Genomic DNA, 23,821 nt, shown 5'->3' with positions numbered 1-23,821 from the left:
CATCACTCTTCAATGTGAATTTAATTACATGCTCATCCTTTTGCAGTGCATAATATAACAGAACATATTTATTTTTTCAAAGCGTTTTATTTAATATTTTAATACGTAATATTTTGTTCTGTTTTGGATAGCAGGGACTCTGACCATTCCAGTGTATTTTTTTCCAAATTCTGAAGTCATTGTATTTAACACATAGTTGTCTGTTGCCCGAACTAGATTCTTGAATTTTAAAAGAAATTGCTGATATATTATTTGATATTTTGTGTACACAATTGGTGACACTCAGTATGTGTTCAAAATAATTTAGGATAAAACACATTTAACTATGGATTTAAATTTCACCAGCAGTAAATAACAGCAGCTGAGACACTCTGGCATACTAACAAATGTCTTGCATAATGATGTAAATAAAAACAATTCAAATTCTGGCATTTCTGATGGCATTCTTTTCCACATTCATGATATTTGCAAAAAAAGAAGACTTAAGGGCAAAATATCAGGTCTTGTGTTATGGAAGCCTGATCATGTTTAAAGCAATATTCTTTAAGCTCATAAACGTAAAGCATATTCAGTGACACAAATGAAGACTTTTGCCATGATATCAAATGACTATTTCCCAAGCAATCATCTGGACTGTGTCCAAATATAACAGTGCCAAACACATTAGATCAAACAGACAAATTTCCCCATAGGCCAAAGATTTTAAGGAAGTCAAAAACTGTGTGTACATCACATATGAAGAAAGTTAAATGTTTTAAGACAGCTTGGAATGTGCAGAAAATGAATGAAAACATTCAGGATCTTAAAGTCCTGAGTTCTGAATACATGTTTTGGTAAAAATGTGACGACGCAGTACAATTTTGACCAACTCAAACCCCATCAAGTACCTTCTGGCCTCACTAACTCTTTTCACTCCATGTCTCGCACTCTTTGACATATTGCTTCTGTAAATTCTGAGCACTTGGAGTTTCCTCCCAGGTCTTTGGTAAGAACCTTGAAAAACAAGAATAAAATGTTAATTTATTACAATGTAATTTTATCAAAGACTGTATTTTTTAAAAAAATACTTTACCTTTTTGCCTCGGATAGCATCAAAACAAGCAGTTTCGATGTTCTTAGCATAGGCATGCAGGCCCATGTGCCGCAGCATCATTACAGCACTGAGCAGCAAGGCGGTGGGGTTGGCCATGTCTTTTCCTGCTATATCCGGTGCGGTTCCATGAACCTGGCAGGACAAAAAGAATCACCATCCATCATTTCTTCTGAGCAACTTGTATTTTGATTGTTATTACTTGAAATCTGTGATGAAAAAGGAATTTGACAATTGAGACTAAAGCAACGTACCGACTCAAATATGGCAACACCATTTGCGCCAATGTTTCCACTAGGAGTCACTCCCAGACCTCCAATTAATCCGGCACAGAGATCACTGTAACAGTAAACACATCAAGTTACTTCTACATTTATTTGTGGTGTACCTTGCTGAGTAATTTCATATACCTTTTAATTTCTTTGTCCTGTCAAATTTTTACAGTTCAGATGAGCATAAATGACTATGGCTAACATTAAGCTTGTGTTCTTGCTTAGCAAAATATTTCTACCATAATCCACGGACGTCACCCTGGTTTCTTGGTCTTAAGATTGTGATATTTTTAAGATGAACAATGTAAACTATTTCCTGATGAGGATTACTTACCTCAAGATGTCTCCATACAGATTTGGCATTACCAGAACATCAAACTGTGTTGGATCCTGCACCATCTGTAAGCATGAATAGATTATGTTGTTACTTACAGTTGTAAGAATGCACCAAAACACTGAATTTGGTTCATTTAAAACTTGAACCCACATTAATCTAATTTCTAAGACAAGCTTTTGGGGCTTACATTAAGGCACACAGTATCCAAGTACATCTCAGTGAATTTCACATCTTTGTGCTTTTCGGCAGCCTCTCTGCATTTTCGTAGAAAAAGTCCATCTGACATCCGCCTGCAAAAGATTGTCAACAGTGAACAACCACCTAATATCAGTAAAAGGCTTTAGAATGGCAAATTACTTAAAGTGGTTTGTACTGAATACAACATACATTATATTTGCCTTATGAACAGCAGTAACACTGGCCCTCTGATTGTTTCTTGCATATTCAAAAGCATACTCTGCAATGCGTTGACTGGCTTGTTCTGTAATGAGCTTAATACTCTGCACAACTCCATCCACAATCTGAAATGACAAGTATGGAACAGTCTGACTAAAACTTATGTTTTAATAGTAAACAAAGGGAAATTAATACAATAGAAACCTGCAATGATTTAATACTAAATAAATGGAATGATTCAGGGGTCTTACCACATGTTCAATCCCGCTATATTCTCCCTCAGTATTCTCCCTGATGGTAACCAGGTCAACATCAGTGTATGGGGTTTTGTAGCCCTCGATGGACACACAGGGACGCACATTAGCATAGAGGTCAAAGGTTTTCCTCAGCAGCAGGTTCATGGAGGGATGGCCAGCTGCTATTGGTGTCTTTAAAGGACCTGTAGGTTCAATAATTTAGAACTGCCTAAATACACCGTTTTAGAATAAAACTATGAAAAGAATATTTATCAACTCAATGAACTGTCATGTATGTATTAATAAAAAAAGGAAAAAAAAACCACTTTCCAGGAGTATTGTAAAAATTATTTTATTTAGAAAACAGGGTGCAGCATCCATTTTTTAGAGGGAAAATAAATATATGGGCATATATATTTATTGTCACTGTAAAAAATTTCTTACACCCATTTATATAAAATCCAATAAATACAACTCAGATTACCTTTCAAACCAATTTTGTTCCTGTCCATTGATTCTTTGGCATCTGGAGGAATCATCCACTTGCCACCGGGTCCCTGAATGGCAGTAACATTTCTCTCTTCCCACTGAATCGGTGCCTAAATTAAATACATATGAATTAATTATTATTATAAAAGACATAATTCATTAACTTTAGCTAGAAATTTGAATTGTGATTCGTGCCTGCATTTAATAACTCATTAAAAAAAAATGTATGTCTCTCGTTATGATCTTTTTCCTCTCACTCTCTTTTGCTCATCTAGTACTAACTTTAGCTGCTTCAAATATCTTCATGACAGCAGTGGAGATCTCTGGACCAATTCCATCACCAGGGATTAGAGTTACAGTTTTCATCTGTAAAGCAAATGAAAAACACAGAATATTCAAGAACAAAAGAATAGTTATACCCTTAAACAGAAAGTTATTCTAAAAAAAATCATTAAAACAACAATAGTGTTGGAAGAACAGATATATACCCCATGGGTGTAGTTCCTGGACTGTGGAGATCCATTCCTCAAAGCACCAACTACCTGTGACACCTGCCAATTAGAAAAGTCCAAAACACACCAGATATCACAACTGTTTGATCAGTACAAGCTATCTCACTTGGGAATTACAAATACTGACATAAATACTGTTCTAGTATATATTTATGGCAAATGGCAATGGTCTTAATAACGGAGCTATACTGGAAAGTGAATTTCAGTATATGTTGCAGTGAACACATTAAAACAACCCAGAGCTTTGTACTATACTGATTTCTAATTTATATTATTTGTTTTTATCAGAAATGTGAGGAACTATGCTCCTGGTCCTTTTAATAAACCAGTCTGAAGATATCAGTGTGTGCAATCACAAGAAACACAGTATTTATTTGTGAATATCCAAAAGCGATAGACACACCATAGTGGACATTTTTAAGAAATAAAACCTATGGCCCATTGGGAAATTATTTAATGGGGAGTTTTGACTATATTTATCTATGTAGGAGGAAAGGTCACTGCAAATCAAAGGTTTTTCGGAGTAGTCCCCTTATTGAAACACTTCAATCCCATGGTCACTTTCTGGATGAAAACTACCATTTACATGAAAATAATATGCATCATGGCCTTCATCACACAGAAAGACCCTTTACCAGTATCATCAATACACCAAATGATGGAATATTTATTTGGAAGAATAGTGTTTAATTCCACTGGAAGACTTTCACAGTCTTGCAGAAAACATGACATTTTCTTGGAGGTGCTCTGGTGACCCAAAAGAGCTCAATACTCCAATAAAGAGTGATGCCAGTTTTGGGACAGCTTTCTTCAGGCCACATTTTTATGCCCAAGCCACCTCTTCCAGTACCAAATTAATTAATTTGTCTCTGAATACCTAGTTTGTTAGCAATTCCTCAGTTTCATACTTAGTTAATATCTTGATTGTTGAATATTTAATTGTGACCTTGGCAAGGGCAGCAAGACAAAACACATTTGTTATAACACCAACCACTGTAGCTTCAAAAGTCCTCCTCTATATGCACCTTTTATAAGTGGGTGGCATTGTGCTAGAAACTTTAAATACACTCTGCTAAGACATTTTAATGATGATTTATCCTTTAGTTTGTCTTAACGAATATTTCTAACGAAAAAAAAAAGTTTTTTCAAAAATGGTCCTTCAGAGAAATCTATTGTCAACAGCATATCAATTATGCTGACATGGCGTTTATGTGGCTTGTTTATTTGCTATGATCAGGAAATTAGCCTGAGCTGTTCAGAACCCTTAGGCCTCCGACAAAGGCAAAGATGGCAGAGTGGATGTTGTGATAACTACAAAAAAAGATCCCCACCAAATATTTTGTTTACTTTACTTTCTAATTTCTAACGCAGCAACGACAGTCAATGTTTAAAATATTACGTATGCTTAACTTACTTCCTCTGGTTTGATTTTGTCCTTGCCATTGATGGATAAACCCAACTTTCTTAGTAGATTAACAATCTGTAGACGATAGACATTTGTTGCCATAGCTCAGCTTTAAAAGATCATATTCAACTTGAGCAGATAGCTACAGTCTGTTCCTATGATGTTTTATGCCACGAACCCTGGCTAATTATATAGCGTTCAAGAGTGAGGTTGCTATAGTAACTATTAGCACATAGCCTAAATGCTAACAGCTAGCTAAGTACTGTAACACTGCCTGTCTTTGTGCCTATATTCTTTATCTCTGTGAATGACTATTACAATCTAACGTCGGATAAGTTAACACCAATATCCAAGCATTTTATGCCTTACTTAAGACAGACGTATGAGTATTTTATATACTTACCGCTGACCTCCACGCCTTCCCTGCCATCCTGAGCTAGCCAAGGTCGATGCAGCAGTAGTTGCACTTGTCAAGTTAATGACAATACTAACGGAACTTCCGTCCTTCAAAATATTATCTTTAAAACACTTGTAGCTGAGAATTCAATACTTCTTCACATAAATGTATTTTACCACATAAGCGTCTTAATAAAACAAGAGCTAATCTAAAAAAAAAAAAAAAAAAGTACGTTTATAAAAATAAATGCAATCTTTTAGCTTCTCCTCTTCAGGAGTATCTGGAGGTTATAGGGGATGGAAACCCCAGTTTACGTTTAATCCACCCTGACAAGACGTAAAACTAATGAAACTGGGTTTTTCTGACAATTTGGTATATTTTGATAAACAAGAATGCGATCACTTATAGGTATATGCATATGTAAGAACAGTTTTGATACCGAGAAAAAAATCGCTTATAAATTCATAGGACAACTCTCGCCAGCAGGTGGCGCCAGTGGACTGCTTCCACCAATTCCTCAATAACTGATTTGAACAGGATTTTTACCCAATTTTAATTAGTTATTAACATTTTTTGGCTTTGGATGTAGCAACTGTGCAACACATTGATGTGCCAGTTATCTTAAATTAGACAAATCAAAAGAATAATGAAAGAAGTGCACCTTCATAGGTTTATAAACACTGCTGTATTTTGCACACATTGTTTGTAAGCATAATAAACTTTATGGTATAAAACAAGTAGAAACAGCTGAAACAATAACTTTTTGCAAAAATGCAACTAACAAAGAATGGATACAACATGGGACACATTAACTCCCCAAACCAGCAATGCTAAAGGGAAAAAAAGGTAAAAAGCTTTAAATAACTAATGAACTATAGAAAATTTTATAAGCTCTCAGCACAAATACAGGCTAAAGCATGGTACAAAATGCACATTGTGCAAGTTAAGACATCTTTGAACCAGACTGAGGGGCATCAGCATGGGTAAAGGTTTTTTAACCACCAATATGTTTCTTCTGATAACCTATGCATAGGATGCATACAGTTACAGCAAATGCCACACATTGCAACACAGAGCATGTGTTTTAAGCAAGTATCAAGCATTTGGATATAGCACGGTTATTTGAAAAAGCTACAGTACATTAGCCATGGTAATTCACACAACAAAAAAGTTGCTAAATATTTTCGACACACAAATGTGTAGAAAATAGCCCAACTCAGATGGCGTATTGCTTTGGTTGTTTCTTTAAACTCATGGATCTTTCGGTTTGTGAAATAACATGAGTGGCTCTGTTGTTGAGGAGTCTGCATTCATGTAGAACATCTGTGGAAAAATAAAAGACAAGGATGTCATGGGACAGATAGCATGCTGCAAATTTAGCACAGTTGACTGCTGGTAAGATCAACGGAGCAAACACTTTCAGTGAGGAAAACCACAGAAAACCTTTTACCGTTAAACTGTTTGTAGGCTTCGTCAATTATGGCATTGTTGGATCTCTTTATTTCCCAGTAGCTATCTTCCACCCATGGCTTGCAGTCTGGTTGTTCAAGAAGCTGTCCATTTTTGTATGAGCCAGCTAATTTTAGAGGAAGACAAAAACATTCATAATATTTAAATAAAAATGTTTTATTTAATCAAGGGGTAACCACAGCTGCGTCTCAGATGTCAGTGATACAATGAGATGTTGTTTTTCAGATAAATATAACAAAGAGAACAGATTCTGATACGTTACTAGTCATGGCACAAAAGCATACACCTAAATAAAATAAAAAGAAATACCTTTAATGGTGTCATCAATGTCTTTGCATAACTGGTACAAGTCACTCCCTCGTCCGACAACTCTTTCACCTGCGGTTTAAAATGTGAAATAACACACAAATTAATATCTGTATACACAATTAAAATTTAAACACTGACATTTAAGTGTTTTGTTAAAGAGAAACTGGAAAAAGCAATATCTTACCATCCAGAACCTTGATGTTTGGGAACATCTCAAGCACTACAGATCTATAGGATGTATTCCTGCAAACTGACATAAATAAGTCATTGTTATATTAATCTTTTATTTTTTTTCAGTGAAATAGAATCATGTTTGCCAAATCCCTTTATCAACTTGTCCATCTATCCTAACATTCATATATCAGTGAGTCTACATTGAACAGAACTGAAAATAACTTGTCAAGATAATAAGGCTGTTATACTGATATAAAAATAATAATAATCACAAAAACTCACCTGGATTAGTGTAATTGTACGTATTATCTTTTAGACGTATGTTTTCAAGTTTTCTCAGAGAAACAAGGCAATGTAGGTTTTCAACACTGTCAGAAAAACAGGAAAGATTTGAGGCAATTTTAGAAGAGAAATTCTGAATACTGCTTTTAAAAATGCAATAACTAGTAACAAAATTTTTCATACAGTAGTCAGAACATTTTAATTTATGCAGTGAGTTGAAATGTTAACATTACAGAGAATTTTGCCAGTGAAAACTGAAATTGGCCTAATTTGTTCACTATCCCATTAAAAAAAAACTTTAATACATTCAGATTTTTATTCCACTTGTGCTAGTTATATATTTGTAAATTATATTACCTGGATATAATATTACCAGCCAAATTTAAGTTCTGTAAACTTTCACAGCTGTGCAGGGGGTCTGGAAAAAACGGAAAAAGTAAAATACCTGAATTAACATGATATTATATTCTTTGTTAAGTAAATGTATACACCATAAAAATAAAAATTGTTTAATGTCTGTGATCATACCCAAGTTGGAGATCCGGTTAGCTGACAGATTTAACACAGCAAGAAGTCGAAGAGATGCTAAAGGAGCCAAATTAGTGATGTTATTTCCAGATAGGTCTAGTCTCTCCAAGTTCATACACTCCCCAATACATCCAAGATCATGTATACCTAAAGACATACAAGTGAAAAAAATATACATTTAAACAATAATGGATTTTAGCAGCTTTAAACACTAATGCATTCATTAAATCTTACCTAGACCCCTCAGTTTGAGGAACAGTATTGACTCCAAGTCAAATTCTCCTGTGCGAGCCTTGAGAAGAACAGCAGTTACCTTCTCACAGTCTGCATCTGAAAGAATCAGAGGCAAGACTGTGAATGAGGAAAAAACTGGACCCTTTTTCTCTTTAGAAATGCAGTATAACCACAGATTCCTAATATCTGAGTCAGCAAGGCAACAGAAATTGCTGGAAGCGTTGTTTGTTCTGTTAACAGTGGGAAAAGCAGACAGCCCATGTCGTCTTCTTTTAAGAGAAAATATGAGTTCAAGCGTGTAGGAATTTTATACCTGAGAGCACATAGAGCATCCCTGCCATCTCCAGAGGAAAGGGTCACAAGCGGGCAGATGTGTGCACTGTTGTGTAATATATTGCCTGTAGCATGCATGAGTAACAGCTGAGGGAGTGACATTGGCTTCAGTTTCCTTGAGGCAGTGGCAGTGCTAGACATGAATTCTCCTCTGTGAGCATCATTTCTCTTAACCAGAGATAATAATGCGGCCGCCTGCTATTCTCTGTATCATAATTTTAAATTGTGAACATTATATAAACATTGGTTTTATTTAGTTAACTTCAATAAAAAAAAATAAAATAAAGTGGTATGGCGCAGCATCAGCACAAAATATGAATGTGTTACTAGGTGGGAAAAGACGGGGCACCAAACGTCAGTTTTGTATTGCACTTGCAAAAATACAGGCGGCAACATTAAATTTAGCGTTAAGCTACCAGCAGCGTTCAGTACAGTTAGCTACCTCTTTGTTAGCTATGAGCGTCGTTCCTGTGGGACGGCTGCGTGAATTCATGAGGGATGATTCAGCCGGATGAAAGTGGGTGGGTTATTATATCAAAAGGGTAGCAGTTTCCTTTTTTCTTTTGTGATGACACACGTAAGACGTGGTGCAACATACAATAGATTGTTTGCCTCATCTCATTTTTGGGCACAGCTAGCTACAGTAGCATAAGCCGCTAAAGGCTAGTAGCATAGCAACGTAGCAACAAGCTCTCCATCACAACTTACCTTGGTCTTTTTCTCGCTTGGAGTCCATCCTGGGCAACTTTGTCTATTACAAAGCTCCCAAACGCAACAAAGAGTAACTGTTCAGCTGAAGAAAAGCAAAACCGTGGTTATTTGCGTGATGCGTGAAATTGTCATCTGTCCTGAGGTGCAGTAAGGACACGCTTACTGTACTGCTGAACTGTGAAAGCAGGCAGGTGGATTACAGACGGACATCAGTCTCTGCAGCACAGCAGAGAAAAAGCAAAGTTGGAGTAACATCAAATGAGGATGCGTCTGTAAAAACCACCAGTCTGTGAGATGTTGCTCTAGGTGCAACAGGTTATTAGTTTAAATGTAAAGTTTTGCACACAAGCACAAAGAATTTATTTTTTTATTTTTTGTATTTATATACAGTTTTGAAATGTTCTTCAACAGCTAAGAAGAGGAATAAATAGATTCTTTTTCTTCTGATTCATCATCATCATCATTATTATTATTATTATTATTATTATTATTATTATTATTATTATTATTATTATGTTATTCATAAAGATCCTGCAGCAACATTAAATCTTATATACTAGCCAGCATAAGTTAAATAACGAGCAGCATAATTTTACTAAAGTTAAGGATCTGGATGCTTCAGTCTCAATTTTATCATCTTTGAAAAGTGATCACTTACTGAATAGTTATTACTTTTTTTTTTTTTTTTTTAATTAGTATCCAAATAAGAAAAAGCTAATCTGGGAAAACATAACTTTGAATTCAATTATTAAAAATATTCCTCATTGTTGCCAAAAACAAACACAAAAGGGAATATATAAATGAACACTTTTTAAAGACACGAATGGAGCAATAAAACTTTCAATCTCACATTTTCAACATGTGGTTTAAAATTTGCATTTATGCATAATGCTAGAGGTGGGTCAGTGTATATAAACAATATTTACTGTAAAAAAGCCCATATTTAAATGACTATAAAGTAGCTGCAGAGTATTCAAATGACATATATTGTATGATATTTTTTGTGATTATAACTTAACATTATTGATCAAAGGAGACAAAGTTTTTATCTGAGTGCCCCACATTGCAGTTAAATAACCCTCATTACCAGCATTGTCTGGTCCATATTTATTTATTTATTTGCCTGATGTGTCATTGGTTTGCCTGGACTCCAGCAGACACACTATCTAGGTTCTTAAGGTGAGGCAGATCAGTTTGCTCTCCTCAGGCTGCACAGTACACATCCGCAGCTCTGGCTCCATCATAACTGGATTCTATTACCTCCTTCTCTTTTGTTTTTCTCTTTTTTATTTTCATCTACTTTTTGCAGCTATGGCAGACATCTCTTGGACAGAGATCAACAACCTTTTTTAAGTGTTTGCAACAATCTCAACTCAACCTGTGTGGAGACGTTGACTCCGCAGAGCTCATAAATGCCTTTCATTGAAAAAAGGCTTTGGACATTCATTTTTGTGAATGTGTACAAGCAACAGATTACTTGATAAAGATGGGAAATAAGCAAACAATCTTCACTGATGAGCAGCTTGATGCCTATCAGGTAAGCTGGCATATCTGTGTTTAGTTGCTTGAATGATAAAAATAAATATAAAATAACTTACTTTTATTCACTATTATTATTTATGCTCTGTGGTTAGAAATTAAATGTAGTATAAACATGAATAAAAGTAAAGTCCGATGCTCCCTCTTAATGAGTATTTTTACTTTCAGTGCTATTTCTGATTTCTAATCACTTCAGTTAATGATGGATGATGGCTAAGGTTTTTTATCCTAATGTATTACAAGTTATAACTCCATTGTTTAAATACTTGTTTGGTGACGATAGTAGAGGGTTTAGATTTCATTACATCATAAACTGGACTGTCTGCATTGAGTTATTGCCTGAGAAGATCTTCCCTTTTGTTGCTCAGACAATCCAGGTTTTCCCATGAAAATATACATCTCCGTGTGCACAGGTTTATAATGTGATTAGATGTGGACTTAATAATTGATGCTAAGCCAGTGATATGCTGTGAAACTCTACTCTCAGGACTCAGTTTGGTTCTCAAGAGCCTCTCTGGTTACTGCAGCAGCTCTTAAAAAGCTCCTCTTAGAATAATGTCCAAGTTGTTTGGAAGGAAACTTATAGGTTTTGATGGCTGCTCAGATTTAGCTTAAAATACTCAAACTCAATGTTCTTAATGATAAGTCTTAAATAAACATGTTTGTCAAAAGCAGCCCTTTTTGTTATTTGCTTCTAGAGCTGTACAGATGACTGCACCCTGGTTCTTACACCCAGGAGCAGAGCCTAGGCAGCTGGATACAAAAGGCAAATGTAAACTGAGGTGCCTCCCGTTGGGCTGTTGGATAATGTGCGTGCCAACACATGCATGTTAGACAACAATGGCTCATGTTGCTGCCTGTACTCACACACATCCTCGTTTTAAAAGAATCCAGACACCTGGAAAAGCTTTTTATTGTTATCCAGAGGAGCTGTCACTGAGAGTGTTTAATGCAGACTTTATCAAAGCTAAGTATTTCTCATATTTGTGTTTTGAATTTTTTTAATTCTCATTGCAGGACTGTACATTTTTCACTCGCAAGGAAATTCTGCGGTAAGAGTTTCACTAAGGTACATCTTGGGGTTCTTATTGCAGGCAAATGTGCTTTTGGTCATGTAAAAAACAAGCATTTAATTTCCTCCTTTGACCCCAAGAAAATAATAGTAAGCTTCATGTTCTACATAGAGTATGCCATGTATTTCCATGCGTAGCTAAGGTATGCTTTAGGTAGCTGTGGACATGACTAGTAGTACTACATATTAAATCACAAGCTATTCTTGCACTGCACTAGTTTGCAGAAAAAATCACCTCTTCAGGCTGCATTTTGTTCCTATACTGAGCTGAATCAGTAAAATCTTTTCGCCTTAGGCTAATTTCATTTGCAGCTAAAATAAGGGTTGTAAATGCTTTTAAATTTGATTATCAATGTTACTTTAGCATAACTGGAGTAAATTGTTACAATTCCATTAGAAACGGTTGCACAGCAAGAAATATAAAATGGGGTTGAACTGAATTATGGTCAATTGGCACAATGTCATTGATATGCCAGATTTTTTTTTACTTAAATCCATAGTAATATCAAATTATTTGTTTAAACTTAGAAGAGTTTCCATCAGTTATTTTAAATGAAATGACATCCATGTCATATATGCAAATATAAAATAAAAAACTAAAAATGCTGAAATGTTGCCCTTATATAATTATAATTTCTGTAGTGAGCTGCAGCTATGAACCTGTGAATGAACCTACAGTTTATTATGTCAATATGGTCACAGACAAACGTTTGCTGGCAAGTACAGATGAAGATCTTGACATTTCTATTGGGTTTCAGCGTCTCATTGAGTCACCTAAACCTTTAAAAGTCAAGGTGTGTTTTCTGTGGCACCCAACCCCAAAGTGTCACATTTCCAAGTCTTTCGACATGCTCTAAAAATAAATATTATTCTGTCCATAAATATATAATAATAATTCAGTGGGCAGCATGACCCCTCTCTGCCTGTCACTCATCTGCTTGCTGAGATGCAGAAATGGCTAACATGTTTTTAATGAGATTAACCAGCGATCCTCATGTTTCAGGATCTGTTGTCATTTGTTCTACAAATTGGAAACAAAAAGCTACTTAAAGAAATTAAATGGTAATTTGGTAATGTTGCAGAAACAGAGATTATTAAAGGATCCTGTACTTTGTTACATTTGTAGGACACTGGTTCCCATCCACCACTACAAGTTACATAAAGCAAAGAAAGATATCGTGTGTATTCAAATAAACTGCAGTTTTGAAAATATAAAGTAACTCTTTAACATAACTATTGAATCCAATCCATAAGTCATTTGAGGGTTCAAACACTTTCAAATGTGATGGTACATTAAAACCTTGAAAGTGTTCATTTGCAACAGTGCACCAATGAAACTTGTTGATTTTATCTAATTAAATTATTCCATTTCCTGCAACAATGTTCCTGCTGACAAATGGCTCGACTCATCTGCACTGACAAATCAAAGAACAGGATGAATTGAATGCTGTAAATAGATACTGACTTTCCATACATCCCATGATGAACACTCAAACAGCCTCCACACGGACATTTTTTCTTTCTATGGCGTCATCCTTTTACTGTAAAGGTAATAGTCAGTTATTTATATACAGCAACATTTCCAGTCAGGTGTAGTGGTTAGGAAGTATGCAGCAGGCCTTCTGGTCTTCAGAGCTAAAGTGCAGCACAAAATTGGACCCAATTTTTTTAACATCTGTTTTAATGTTCTGTTGTAGGTTACATGGCAGATATCACGAGTTGGCTCCACATCTTGTACCAATGGACTACACCAATGAACCTGACTGTAAACTGCCCTTAGCATTAATTGTCAACATGCCAGAGTTAAAGGTAAAAAAAAATCTTCCAACAGTAATTCATTAGGTTCGCACCATGTTGCATTTTTTTTGGATAATTGTGCAACAAGGACACAAATGTTATCACTCCCAAAGTAAATCAACATAAAATCCATAAACTCTCCAGCAGAGGACATAATTGACTTAAGCATCATCATAGCTGATCTGATTGGATGTCCTTACTGTGCGTTTATCAAAGTTAATGTTCCAAGAAATGCTTCACTTCTGTCCTAATTCATTCTCCTTCAGTTTCCAAGCATCTGCAATGTGAAAAGAACAACCACTTCTCATCACTTTCGTCCTACACAAAACACATAAATATGGAGTCCTTATTCACAAAAGGTTTAAAAATAAAAAATAGAAAAAGGACTCAAAATGTGAACCATTTCTTGGCGCAAGTGAGCTTTTACCTATAAAGCTGTCACACGATTGCAGGTTTCCATTGGCAGTATGAGAAAGATGAAGACCACTGGAAGCAGGATATATGAGGCATGGACAATGCACAGTCACCTAGAGCCCTTTACAACATAATAATCATAAATATGGCTTTCTCACTGAGAATAATTAGCTGGGGAAGATGATGTGACTGGCTCAGGTTCTGCTGAAGTCTAACTAATAAATTCAAGAAGCTCTTTATGTATGTGTCCATCGTCATGGGGACACAGGAGAGCAGAAGAACTGCATACAGAAGCTAAAGTCATTTGTATCGTCTTATTTCTTAGCCTTTCTTGATTTGAGGTATTTAAGATTGATAGTAAATTGTATGAAAAGGAATTAAATTAATGCCTTTCAGCATTTATAGCTCTTAGTGGTCAAAGCAGGCAACTAGGGCATGGAGAATTTCTCTTTAAGTCTTTGTTGGCATTAAAGCTTCTCTATGAATTTGTGTGTAACGTTGACTTCTTCCTGACATAATTAATCATAACTTGTGACAAACCAGCTAATTATCAGGAATTTAAAACCTTAGTTATGGGTTAAGCTTGATCAGTGGAGAAGAAATGATTGGCTTTAACATATTTGCATGGCTGAGTCAGCTTTTTCAGTTGAACTCTGTGATCAGCAGAATCTGCTTGATGGTTTAGCCGTCTGCACAAAGTCAAGCATATGAAGCCACATATCTGTGAAACTATCATGACTCTTTTAGGATACAGGAACAATACAGTTTTTTTTTTTTGTGCAGGAAAACCCATTCCGCAACAGGATTGTGGAGTCCTTCTCGGAGGATGGGATGGGGAACCTCAGCTTCAATGAATTTGTGGACATGTTTTCAGTCCTCAGTGAAACGGCTCCTAGAGAACTGAAGGCGATATATGCCTTCAAGATATATGGTAATAACACTCAGATGTACTCACAAGTACATAAATGTTACATTTCCCAAAGCTGATTCAAATTCGGTTATTATTTACTATGATTCGTGTTGCTCTTAGATTTCAACGTGGATAATTACCTGTGCAAAGAGGACCTTGAGAAGACTCTAAATAAGCTGACAAAAGAGGAGCTGACTCCTGAGGAGGTGGAGCTGGTGTGTGAGAAAACCATAGAGGAGGCAGATTTGGATGGAGACAACAAACTCTCTTATGCTGACTTTGAAAATATGATTTCCCGGGCTCCAGATTTTTTAAGGTAACAAAAACTTTCTTTGTAATAATTGTTTTCAGCATTGCACTGATGTCATTTTATTCTTAAGGCACTATTATGCTGATTCACCTAAACAAGTCACAACTTCCTATACTGCATCACTGCTGGGCCCTTATGTTGTTTCTTTTGCTCCTACAGTACATTTCATATCCGCATCTGAGAGTGTTGGATGGATAGTTTCTGTGGTCAGCAGGGTGCTGAACCCCAAGACTCAACCGGAACCATGTTCTGGCTCCAACACAGTGTCAGCATCTTACCCAGAAAAAGATGCACAGCAATCCTTTCCAGACTTGACTCAAGGTGTCCTTACCTCAGAACCACACATTATATTACTTTAGAGACATGTGTTTCTTCTTTTACCAAATAAAAAAGGGCTTGAATTAAATTAGAAAAAAAGATAGTCTTTTTTATATTTTAAGGTTAGATTTGTGCCTGTTGTGCAAATGAAAAACAACACTCATCTATCTGCAGTGCTTCCTGCAAGCTACACTGACACACTGGGTTTGCAGTTTTTATAAGACTACGGACAAAGCTTGAGGTATATGAAATCAGAGCTTTGGCTTCAAGGGCATGCATACTGTTTATTCTTTATGAACTATGCAACATTTTTATATTTACTACTTAGTTTGTGACTTGCTTTTAAAACTAGAAGATGATGACAATCATATCTGTTATTGAATATTATATAAAGGGCTCTGTCATCTGAATTAATTTAAGTAGCTTTCATCGTCTGCCTCAGTCAGTGTCATGAGATGTTAGTTACAGCCATCTTTTGGATTTGTATTTTATATTTCATGTGAAATCAGAAATTTGTTTTGATAAATTTTGTTTCTGTGTTCTCTGATCAAATTGCTTTGTGTGTCTTCTTTCGTGAGTTTTGTTGCTGTAAGTAAAAAAAAAAAAAAGAACAAAAGTTTTGTTAATTGGGAATATGTCGTTTGAAGTGACCTGACCTGCTGCTTTAATGTTATAACCTAACCCACCCACTTGGTATGATCAAAGACTATGTACAGTCAAGATGAGGAAATGACTGTCTCTGTATAATCCATCATATATGCCACATGTAAAAAAAAAAAAAAAGGATGTAACCATTTGAGGCGAGCTGCTTATACGCTTATAAATATGATTACATCCTGCACACACAGCTAATCTTATCAAAAGCTGCAGGAAATAGTCTTGGCCACGTTGGCTGATGATTAAAAGGTGATCTTTAGACTGCAAATATGCATGATATACATTTTTTTTAATGATTCATATTGATTTTAGACTCTTTCAATGTGTCATACAGAACTTGTAGACATTAGGTGCACCTCTACAAATCTAAAGCCATACATGCAAGAGTTAAATAAAGATATTGTTGGATAAAATAGAATTAAATTAGTAAATGCAGAGCAGTGGATTGTTCCAACTGAAGAAGGAAGGTTCGGGTAAGTGAGTTAAGCAGTGTGCAGTCATTAGAGCAGCCAGTAAATACTGCTCTCCATTAGCTCACATTGTTTTTATGAGGGCAGTATCAAATATTCAGGCCAATAGACTGCTGATTGTGTAGCCTCATTAATTACTGGTCTCACTGGGAACATCTGTTAATTGAGATTCCTGCAGAGAAGCTTCTGGTGCAATGTGATACTGAGGCTGTAAAGCAGCCATCACGATTTATTGTTTCTAAGGTTGAGAGAGGGTTAAAAAAAAAAAAAACGTGTGGAACTAACACTGGTTTCAGTCCACGAGATGATGTCTGTTTTAATTTTATCTGATTTAAGATGGTACTTGAATAAAATTAGAAGGAAAACAGCTCATCTTCTTTTTCATTAGTTGAGCCGGAGTTTCCAGCTCATATTTGGCTCACCATTACCAGACATTTACACTAGCCAACTTCAAAAGAAAGCCAGTCATATGTCTACCAGAATCAATAGACTTAAAAACTGTTTTTACCCCCTGGCTGTCATTTCTGTGGCACCATTACCTCCCCCTTAGGTCCAGTGTGACTGTATCACCTCTAATGCTGCTGTACTTTTTTAACAAATTGGCACATCTGTTCAAAAATACCACATAGTCCCCATTACAGTGTTACCTTACACTGTTACGTTAGACTGTTAAATGGCTCAGTCTGAGAGTGAAAGCACAACAGTTGTTTTTGTTAAGTGAATCGATAACGATGTAAGCACAGTTTTTAATGATATATTACATTTTTCTGTTATTGATCTTTGTTTTTGTTACATGTGGCACTTTTAAAACCATTTTCACTTCATTATAAACATGAACTTGTGTTTATATACTGCTTATATGCTAAATAAGGGCTCTGGTAAATAAGAGAAGAGGCAAGAGGACAGAGGTGTGTAGTTTTAGATTTCATTGAGATGTTTGCATGACAACATGTTCTGTGCATATTCTATATATTTCATAAAGATTTTCAATATTCGATCTTTACTCAGATGCCTCCGCTCTTGCTCAGTTGTTGCTGTTACACACATTGTTGTCAGTTTTCCAGTAACCCTTTAACATTTGGCTGTGAAAGAGTCGGTTACAAAGTAGTTTGTGCTTTCACAGCAGCAGCTGACATTTTAGTAGTTTATCATATCCTGGTTTGTCCTATGTGACCGGCAGGGGAAACACCTTACTTCCTCATTTCTGTCACTCAAGCCCATCACAAAACAGTGCAATAGCTGTATTTTTATTTAACTGCATGAAGGAAAATCTATGAATGTATTAAGTAGACACAGGGCAATGAGCTGTAATACTTTACTGCCAAACTGAAGCTATAATCAGAAATGTTAAAGAGCTGCAGTTGATAAAAGATAATAAATGGCATTTCAGCACCTTCGATAGACTTCCCCATTGCTGCCTTTAGAAATCTATATGCAAATTAAGTTTCCTGTGAATAAAGTGCAGCTCTGATGGGTGGAGAAACATTTCTAAGGGCAAAGTTTTTAATGAATTTGCTGTGAGCATATTCCAATTTGCTGCATTTTGTCTATTTAATTTTACGTTTAAAACAAACATTCTTCAGGTTTTTGAGAGAAAATCACAGTGAGCGAGCACCATACTACCAAAACATGCTTCACACAGCAGGAATTTTGACGGCAAACATTCAATCCTCCCATGGAAATGCTGCTTTCAAAGCTCTACATTTTTCTTCTTTTTTTTTTTTTTTTATCAGTAAAGTTACGTAAATTAATCAGAGAAACTGTAATAACTTTTTCTGATAAAATGCAATAGACATTCTCACAGCAAAGCATAATAATACACATAAATTTGACTTTTACAAATATAAACCATGATTCACTATGAATCACATGCTACAGACTGAACACATTTTTCCTCCATTTTCTTTGCTGCATATGAAACTTGCCCTCATTAAAATAAATTTCTACCCCCACTGTAATTATTGCCCAGAAAATAATACTTTCTTTACTGTAAAGTGTTTAATGAAACAGTATTTCAGTAGTACAAAGCTTACAGAGAAAGTATTAATGTAATTTGCTTCATCAATTTTCAATAAATACATTAAGAAACAAATATACAAACGTTTTCTTTTGATGCTGAAAAATTGTCAGTGTGTGTGTTAGTGAGTAACAGTAGTGTAAGATGATATTAACTAAACATTTTCTTTGTGAGCTGGTGAGGCAGCCTCGTCATCATTTCCTCTTGGTTTCGGGGAAGAGCCATTTCCATTTGTTATTCTGTGGAAAGTAGATAAAATTATTTAAATAAATGGCAGAAGGTTAGACACAACAAAGAGTGAATGATTTAATAACTATAATAATAATAATAATAATAATATTAGTAATAGTAATAAGAGTATTTTACAAACCTTTAAGCACCCGGATGAGCAGATAGGGTTGCGTCTGATGTCCTCCACAGGTTCATAAGTGCTGCTGTTGGGTTTTGACTTTGCCGTCTCCATGTGATCAGGAAGTATCTCATACGTACTGTCATGGGCGAAAGTAAGGGCTTCACTGGCAACTTCAGCATACACAGAATCACTGTGCTGCTCTGCGCTTAGTGTTCTGTTGTCATAGGGTGTTGGGCTTTGTCTGCCAGACCTGCTAGCCAGGTGATAAATTGCGGTGTCACTTATGCAGTCCAGGCTGTTGCTGTTGTTTGCTCTACTCCATAAGTCTGTCTCTTTTGACTGTGGAGTACACCTGGCAGCTTGTCGGACTGGCTTTGGAGAAAGTCTTGGTGGAGTGTTAGGAGGTGCACTCAATCTGTAAGACTGCTCCGTATCAGAGCTGCTGTCCAGCAGCGGCAGAGACCTGCTCTTGCTCTCAAGCAGGCTGAGCTCAGAGTAAACAGATTCTGGTTCTGATGGAGGACTATATCTGCCGTTATTCTGATCTTTGGGAGTCAACCTCTCTGCTTTTCCTGGTTTAGCTCCAGGTAAGTAGTCCTGTGAGAAATGTTGGATTCTTGGACCCTCCCTGGGTGTTTGCTTCCTGAGTTGAGCATAAAAGATCTTATCCTGGTCGTTTAAAGTACTGCTGTCCAGGTGCCTGCTCCTCTGAGGCAAAGGTGGTACTTCCTGTTTAAAAAAAAAAACAATGCGATTACTTAAAGTCAGAAAGGAAATATAAACTAAGTAAATTTGAGAAGATCTTAGTTAGATTAGTATCAGTGCAACTAATGGACACACTCACCTCTTGAGTTCTGTTCTTGGGTGCCCGTGTTGGTTGCTGCTGTGTGGTCGTGTTAACTTGCTGTCTTCGTATGTTCTTCTTTGCAGGTCTTAGAGCAGCGATAGGTGTTTCCTTGGGACTGACCTGGATCATGTCATACAGCTCTCCATCGAGGGCCTGCCAAAATAAAAACACTGGTTAATCATCATTACCAACTGGTTTTATTTAAAAAAAATAAATAAAGGAAGTTCTTTCTCACCTCAAAACATGATGAAGTCAGATACTCTCTAAATGGCTCTATGGGCCTTGTCTTGTAATACTCTATGAGTTCATGGAGTGTGTTGTGTCCCTCTGTGTCTCCATACACCACAAACTGCCCCGTCTCACTTTGGCTTATCACAAAGTGTCGACACCGATCCCTGCCTCTGCAATAGGACAAAAACACTTTAAAGCACTAGAAAGGCGTTCCTTTTTACCAATCTTTACGGCATACATGTATATATTTATATATATGTGTGTGTGTGTGTGTGTTATATAAATTTTGGGCAACAATAGCTAGTTTTTAGAAAATCAGTACTCACTTATAGGACAGTATGTATCCAATGGCCTTATCACTGAGACGGACCAAGAAACAGCCCAGCTCCTTTTCTCTGAGTATTTCCTCAGCATCCCTGCAGACAGATGAAGTGAAAATTTAATATCCAAACTTAATTAAAAAAAAAAAGAAAACTGTCGTAAGCCTATTTGATGAACAGGCACAAATTTTGGGAAATATGAGGCATAGTTTAGGAAAACCATTTTGTTACAAGCCCTTTCCATGAACCTGTCACTGAACTCTCTCCCTCTCTTCATGTAGGCGTTTTGATCTGCCAGAGGAGGACAGTATAGGTGTGAGTGGGTTTGCTGCAGAGTGTATGATTTCCATCGGACAAAACGGTGTGCCAGGGGCACAACCATAGACTGTAAAAGATGGACGGAGTCTCCGTGACGTCACCCGTAGGCTTCTGAAGAGCAAAAGTGAAGCTTGTTGGGTGTTTCCACCATTGCCATCTTGGTAGCGTCACGCGTGTCGTTAGTCTCGAAAAATCCAAAAATGGGCAAAGAGGTCGAGCTGAGGGGTGGATGATTGACAACCATCAAACTCCCAGCTGGCTGTAGCTAAGCGATAACCGAGCTAACCCCAAGCAACGGTAGCTAACCAGCTAAAGGAGTAGGCGGGCTAAAGCTAAGGCACGCTGTTAGCCGGCTAAAAGCCGCGTTTGTGCTGCACTCTTTCCTTCTTTCTGCGGATATTTGATACATGTCAATAAAAAAAACACCCCTAATTATGCTGAATTTCAAGATTAAATAACATCCAAATGGATGAGTTAGAAAAAATTCACTTCCCTTAACAGTTGTAATGAAGGTAAACTTGACCCATTAATCTTAAAATAGATTTTTGTACTAGGCTTTAAACATGTTTATTAATGCTGTGAAGTTGGTCTTTTTAACATGGCAGTCTATGGGGATTTGCTCTGTTTGCTCTGGAGCCAGACCCTAGTGGATTAGTGGTAAACTGCAATTTTTGCACTTCTGCATAGGCTTCACATTTTACAGGTGGAGGTTGCTGCTTGGGCACAACAGATTTTCCTTTATAACTAACTAACTAACTAACTAAATATTTTTTGTCATAATATTATGCTTTTTTCTTTTATGTTTTGACAAAAAAAAAAAAGCTTACCTGTGGGAAAAAAGTAGGTAATTTGTGACCATAGTAGGTTTTGCAAATGACTCAAAATACATCAAAAGTAATATTTGTACTAAACACAAAACCTGTTGAGCTGTTTAACATTTCAAGTTGTGTTTTGAAGGTAAACTTACTTTCTGGTGATAAAGCCCAGGAACCATGTGGGGAAGAGGCCGTTGTTGACAATAAATGGCACTTGTGTGTCTATGAACCACTTCGATGCCAAATCCCTGAGTCTCCCCTCAGTCCCTTCAGCAGCAGGATCACTTGTTGGTTCCCTTTGCTCCATCTTTTCCCGTTTCTGATTAAAACAACACAAGCATCCAGTGAGGACAACCAGCATTAGAATCCCAACGCGTGCAGTGAGGCAGTGCTTTACTGTCTCATTTGCTTATTTTCCAGGAGGCGTTGACCAGAGCCTGAAAGGAGCTCAGTGTTTGCATTGTAAAAAGCTGGTACTGCAGGAAAAATTCCAGCTTATTTTATTTTTATTTTACTGTACATATTACAAATGATGTACAGTAAAATCATAGCTTATTGTACATAATTTGTGCCCTGTTTCATGATAGCTTTAAAGATCCACAATAACCCAGAAGAATTCAAAATGCTGAACATTTCATGTCACTTAAATAAGCTTTCTTGATCTTTGCTGCTGTCATGTTATACTAATGTAAAATAAACTTTGCATAAAGGTATGTGGTTAATAGGTAAGTCATTTAAGCAATCAGTGGTGCTAGTGAGATGTGGATTTCATTCTCACCATGAAGCAAAACTTCAGCCGGGTTCTAAAGCAGGGTGCTTTAGTAGAGTTTTCTTCCTTTGTTTTTGACTTTGAGAAGTAGCAGATATTGTCAGATCTGACTTGTTGTCTGTACAGTATGCAGCAGTTCCTTCCAGTCCCTGAAAAAAAATAAAATAATGAACATTAATTTTAAAACTGATATTGTTTACTGTATTTTTTAACAGAGAGAGAGAGAGAGTACGTACCTATCCTTGAGATTACCAGTGTGTGGTTTGAACCTGGTGTCATTTCAGCAAACATTAAAATCCTTCTCTCAGCTTGTTAGCTGTCTGTAATCTCCAACTGAAAATGTTCTATGTGTGAGACGCTGCATGGGAGATATAGACAGATGACATTTACAATTACACACATTTTTCCACTGGTCTGGAAAGCAGACGTACTTAGCAACGACATGGCAGACTTCATACAGCTTATTTGCATAACAAAGACAGCTGAAGGCAGTTGAACTAAGCGAGAACTTCCTGAAGAGAAACGGAAAGAAAACTGTACAAGAAAGCGTGGTTTGTGTGTGTACGTGTGCACTGGTTAGCTGGAGGAGATGCTGTTACCCACAGCGTGTCTGATTACCAAAGCAATGGGAGACAAGTTGCGTCAGCAATTGATATTTTGTGTTTTCTGACATGGGTGGGTAATAAATTCACTTCAGAGTGGGTAAGACAGGACCAAATGGGTGGAAGAGTGGAAATATATAGGAATTATGTTTTTACAAGGACTTGAACAAAGCTCTGAGAGGACATTTCCAATGTTTGTTTTTGAGGTTCTTACAAAAAATGGCTAACTCTTTCCCCCCATCACTGTTGTCATGAATCACCTCCATTAGTTTTAGCTCTGTGGGGAACAGTTACTGCCTGTAGGAGAGAGACACTAACTAGAAAGAATAGGTCATGCTGGACAGGATGGGACCAGATTTCAACCCTATCCAGTGTTAACATTGTTCCAATATTGCATTCACACCACATAGCTACAGTTTGAAAGAAACTGATCTCCCAAAATGTGAACATCAGCTTGGAATTATTGATCTTATTAATCTTATCTAATAGAAATCAGAGGTGTAGGGGGTTATGAGTAAGCATCAGGCTGATAACTGCAGTGTTATGTTCCATATATGATTAAGTATTGCTACTGTAGCGCAACCTAACATTTCAACACACTCTTAACAGTGTTCCTTATCTGATCTATAGGTCTTTGTGAGTCATTATGTGCTCCTCTGTGGGAGTAATGAGGTTTTTCAACTGTTATAGTTCATCAAGAAACGTTTCAATTTTAAATCAGAAGCAAAAGTTGTCATTTGCATATACAGCGAATAATACATGAACAGCTGAAATATATTTTAGAGGTAAATCAGTACAGAAAGTTCCCAGACTAAAGATTCTTTTAGCCGATATGTTTTTCTGTCCTCTTCGACGCACCACAGAGAGTGTGAATCTTTAAAAGGTCAC

General features: G+C 36.6%; 4 protein-coding genes across 8 annotated transcripts; 1 reads left to right on the top strand and 3 right to left on the bottom strand.

The window, feature by feature from the left end:
* Positions 1 to 2: 2 nt before the first annotated feature.
* Positions 3 to 5,222, bottom strand: idh3a (isocitrate dehydrogenase (NAD(+)) 3 catalytic subunit alpha). Of its 2 annotated transcripts, XM_041996288.1 has the most exons (12): positions 5,141 to 5,204; positions 4,747 to 4,812; positions 3,309 to 3,371; positions 3,103 to 3,186; positions 2,816 to 2,930; positions 2,347 to 2,534; positions 2,087 to 2,220; positions 1,887 to 1,989; positions 1,697 to 1,761; positions 1,345 to 1,429; positions 1,073 to 1,225; positions 3 to 993 (listed from the first exon to the last, which is right to left on the bottom strand). In XM_041996288.1, exons 1-12 carry the CDS (start codon positions 5,165 to 5,167, stop codon positions 910 to 912), a joined length of 1,167 nt encoding a protein of 388 aa, XP_041852222.1. In that variant the 5' UTR covers positions 5,168 to 5,204; the 3' UTR covers positions 3 to 909. The 2 variants fall into 2 exon arrangements, with proteins under 2 accessions (XP_041852222.1, XP_041852223.1); XM_041996289.1 differs by lacking the exon at positions 4,747 to 4,812 and having other exon boundaries at positions 5,141 to 5,222.
* Positions 5,223 to 5,800: 578 nt separating this feature from the next.
* On the bottom strand, positions 5,801 to 9,445 carry lrrc61 (leucine rich repeat containing 61). Of its 3 annotated transcripts, XM_041996291.1 has the most exons (10): positions 9,339 to 9,433; positions 9,173 to 9,257; positions 8,132 to 8,227; positions 7,898 to 8,044; positions 7,727 to 7,787; positions 7,370 to 7,455; positions 7,098 to 7,163; positions 6,914 to 6,982; positions 6,585 to 6,710; positions 5,801 to 6,457 (listed from the first exon to the last, which is right to left on the bottom strand). In XM_041996291.1, the coding sequence occupies exons 2-10, from the start codon at positions 9,198 to 9,200 to the stop codon at positions 6,351 to 6,353; spliced, it is 786 nt and encodes a 261-aa protein (XP_041852225.1). In that variant the 5' UTR covers positions 9,201 to 9,257; positions 9,339 to 9,433; the 3' UTR covers positions 5,801 to 6,350. The 3 variants fall into 3 exon arrangements, with proteins under 3 accessions (XP_041852225.1, XP_041852226.1, XP_041852224.1); XM_041996292.1 differs by having other exon boundaries at positions 7,898 to 7,954; positions 9,173 to 9,445; XM_041996290.1 differs by having other exon boundaries at positions 9,173 to 9,443.
* cib2 (calcium and integrin binding family member 2) lies at positions 8,321 to 16,360 on the top strand. Its single transcript, XM_041996294.1, has 7 exons — positions 8,321 to 8,617; positions 10,485 to 10,712; positions 11,732 to 11,766; positions 13,484 to 13,595; positions 14,781 to 14,928; positions 15,028 to 15,223; positions 15,377 to 16,360. Exons 2-7 carry the CDS (start codon positions 10,662 to 10,664, stop codon positions 15,396 to 15,398), a joined length of 564 nt encoding a protein of 187 aa, XP_041852228.1. The 5' UTR covers positions 8,321 to 8,617; positions 10,485 to 10,661; the 3' UTR covers positions 15,399 to 16,360.
* A 1,905-nt stretch (positions 16,361 to 18,265) lies between these two features.
* LOC121647740 (SH2 domain-containing protein 7-like) lies at positions 18,266 to 22,806 on the bottom strand. Of its 2 annotated transcripts, XM_041997408.1 has the most exons (8): positions 22,568 to 22,806; positions 22,341 to 22,480; positions 21,715 to 21,881; positions 20,436 to 20,525; positions 20,114 to 20,279; positions 19,876 to 20,031; positions 19,050 to 19,760; positions 18,266 to 18,918 (listed from the first exon to the last, which is right to left on the bottom strand). In XM_041997408.1, exons 1-8 carry the CDS (start codon positions 22,620 to 22,622, stop codon positions 18,874 to 18,876), a joined length of 1,530 nt encoding a protein of 509 aa, XP_041853342.1. In that variant the 5' UTR covers positions 22,623 to 22,806; the 3' UTR covers positions 18,266 to 18,873. The 2 variants fall into 2 exon arrangements, with proteins under 2 accessions (XP_041853342.1, XP_041853343.1); XM_041997409.1 differs by lacking the exons at positions 21,715 to 21,881; positions 22,341 to 22,480; positions 22,568 to 22,806 and adding an exon at positions 20,678 to 20,792.
* Positions 22,807 to 23,821: the final 1,015 nt, after the last annotated feature.

The sequence above is a fragment of the Melanotaenia boesemani genome, chromosome 10 (assembly GCF_017639745.1).
Source record: "Melanotaenia boesemani isolate fMelBoe1 chromosome 10, fMelBoe1.pri, whole genome shotgun sequence".
Classification (NCBI taxonomy): Eukaryota; Metazoa; Chordata; class Actinopteri; order Atheriniformes; family Melanotaeniidae; genus Melanotaenia; species Melanotaenia boesemani.
Note: the sequence above shows the minus strand (reverse complement) of the source record. Positions and strands in the feature narration are given on the sequence as shown.

Coding starts and splice junctions, on each gene's coding strand:
- cib2 (XM_041996294.1), top strand. CDS start 10,662: ATGGGAAATAAGCAAACAATCTTCACTGATGAGCAGCTTGATGCCTAT. Junction 11,767..13,483: donor ACTCGCAAGGAAATTCTGCG/GTAAGAGTTTCA, acceptor GTTCTGTTGTAG/GTTACATGGCAGATATCACG. Junction 14,929..15,027: donor ATATGCCTTCAAGATATATG/GTAATAACACTC, acceptor TGTTGCTCTTAG/ATTTCAACGTGGATAATTAC.
- lrrc61 (XM_041996290.1), bottom strand. CDS start 9,200: ATGGACTCCAAGCGAGAAAAAGACCAAG. Junction 7,164..7,369: donor GTACAATTACACTAATCCAG/GTGAGTTTTTGT, acceptor TATTTATGTCAG/TTTGCAGGAATACATCCTAT. Junction 6,983..7,097: donor AAACATCAAGGTTCTGGATG/GTAAGATATTGC, acceptor TTTAAACCGCAG/GTGAAAGAGTTGTCGGACGA.
- LOC121647740 (XM_041997408.1), bottom strand. CDS start 22,622: ATGTTTGCTGAAATGACACCAGGTTCAAACCACACACTGGTAATCTCA. Junction 20,280..20,435: donor GGATACATACTGTCCTATAA/GTGAGTACTGAT, acceptor GTCCTATTGCAG/AGGCAGGGATCGGTGTCGAC. Junction 18,919..19,049: donor GCTCATCCGGGTGCTTAAAG/GTTTGTAAAATA, acceptor TACTTTCCACAG/AATAACAAATGGAAATGGCT.
- idh3a (XM_041996288.1), bottom strand. CDS start 5,167: ATGGCAGGGAAGGCGTGGAGGTCAGCG. Junction 2,931..3,102: donor AGATATTTGAAGCAGCTAAA/GTTAGTACTAGA, acceptor TATTTAATTTAG/GCACCGATTCAGTGGGAAGA. Junction 2,535..2,815: donor GAACAAAATTGGTTTGAAAG/GTAATCTGAGTT, acceptor TTGAACCTACAG/GTCCTTTAAAGACACCAATA.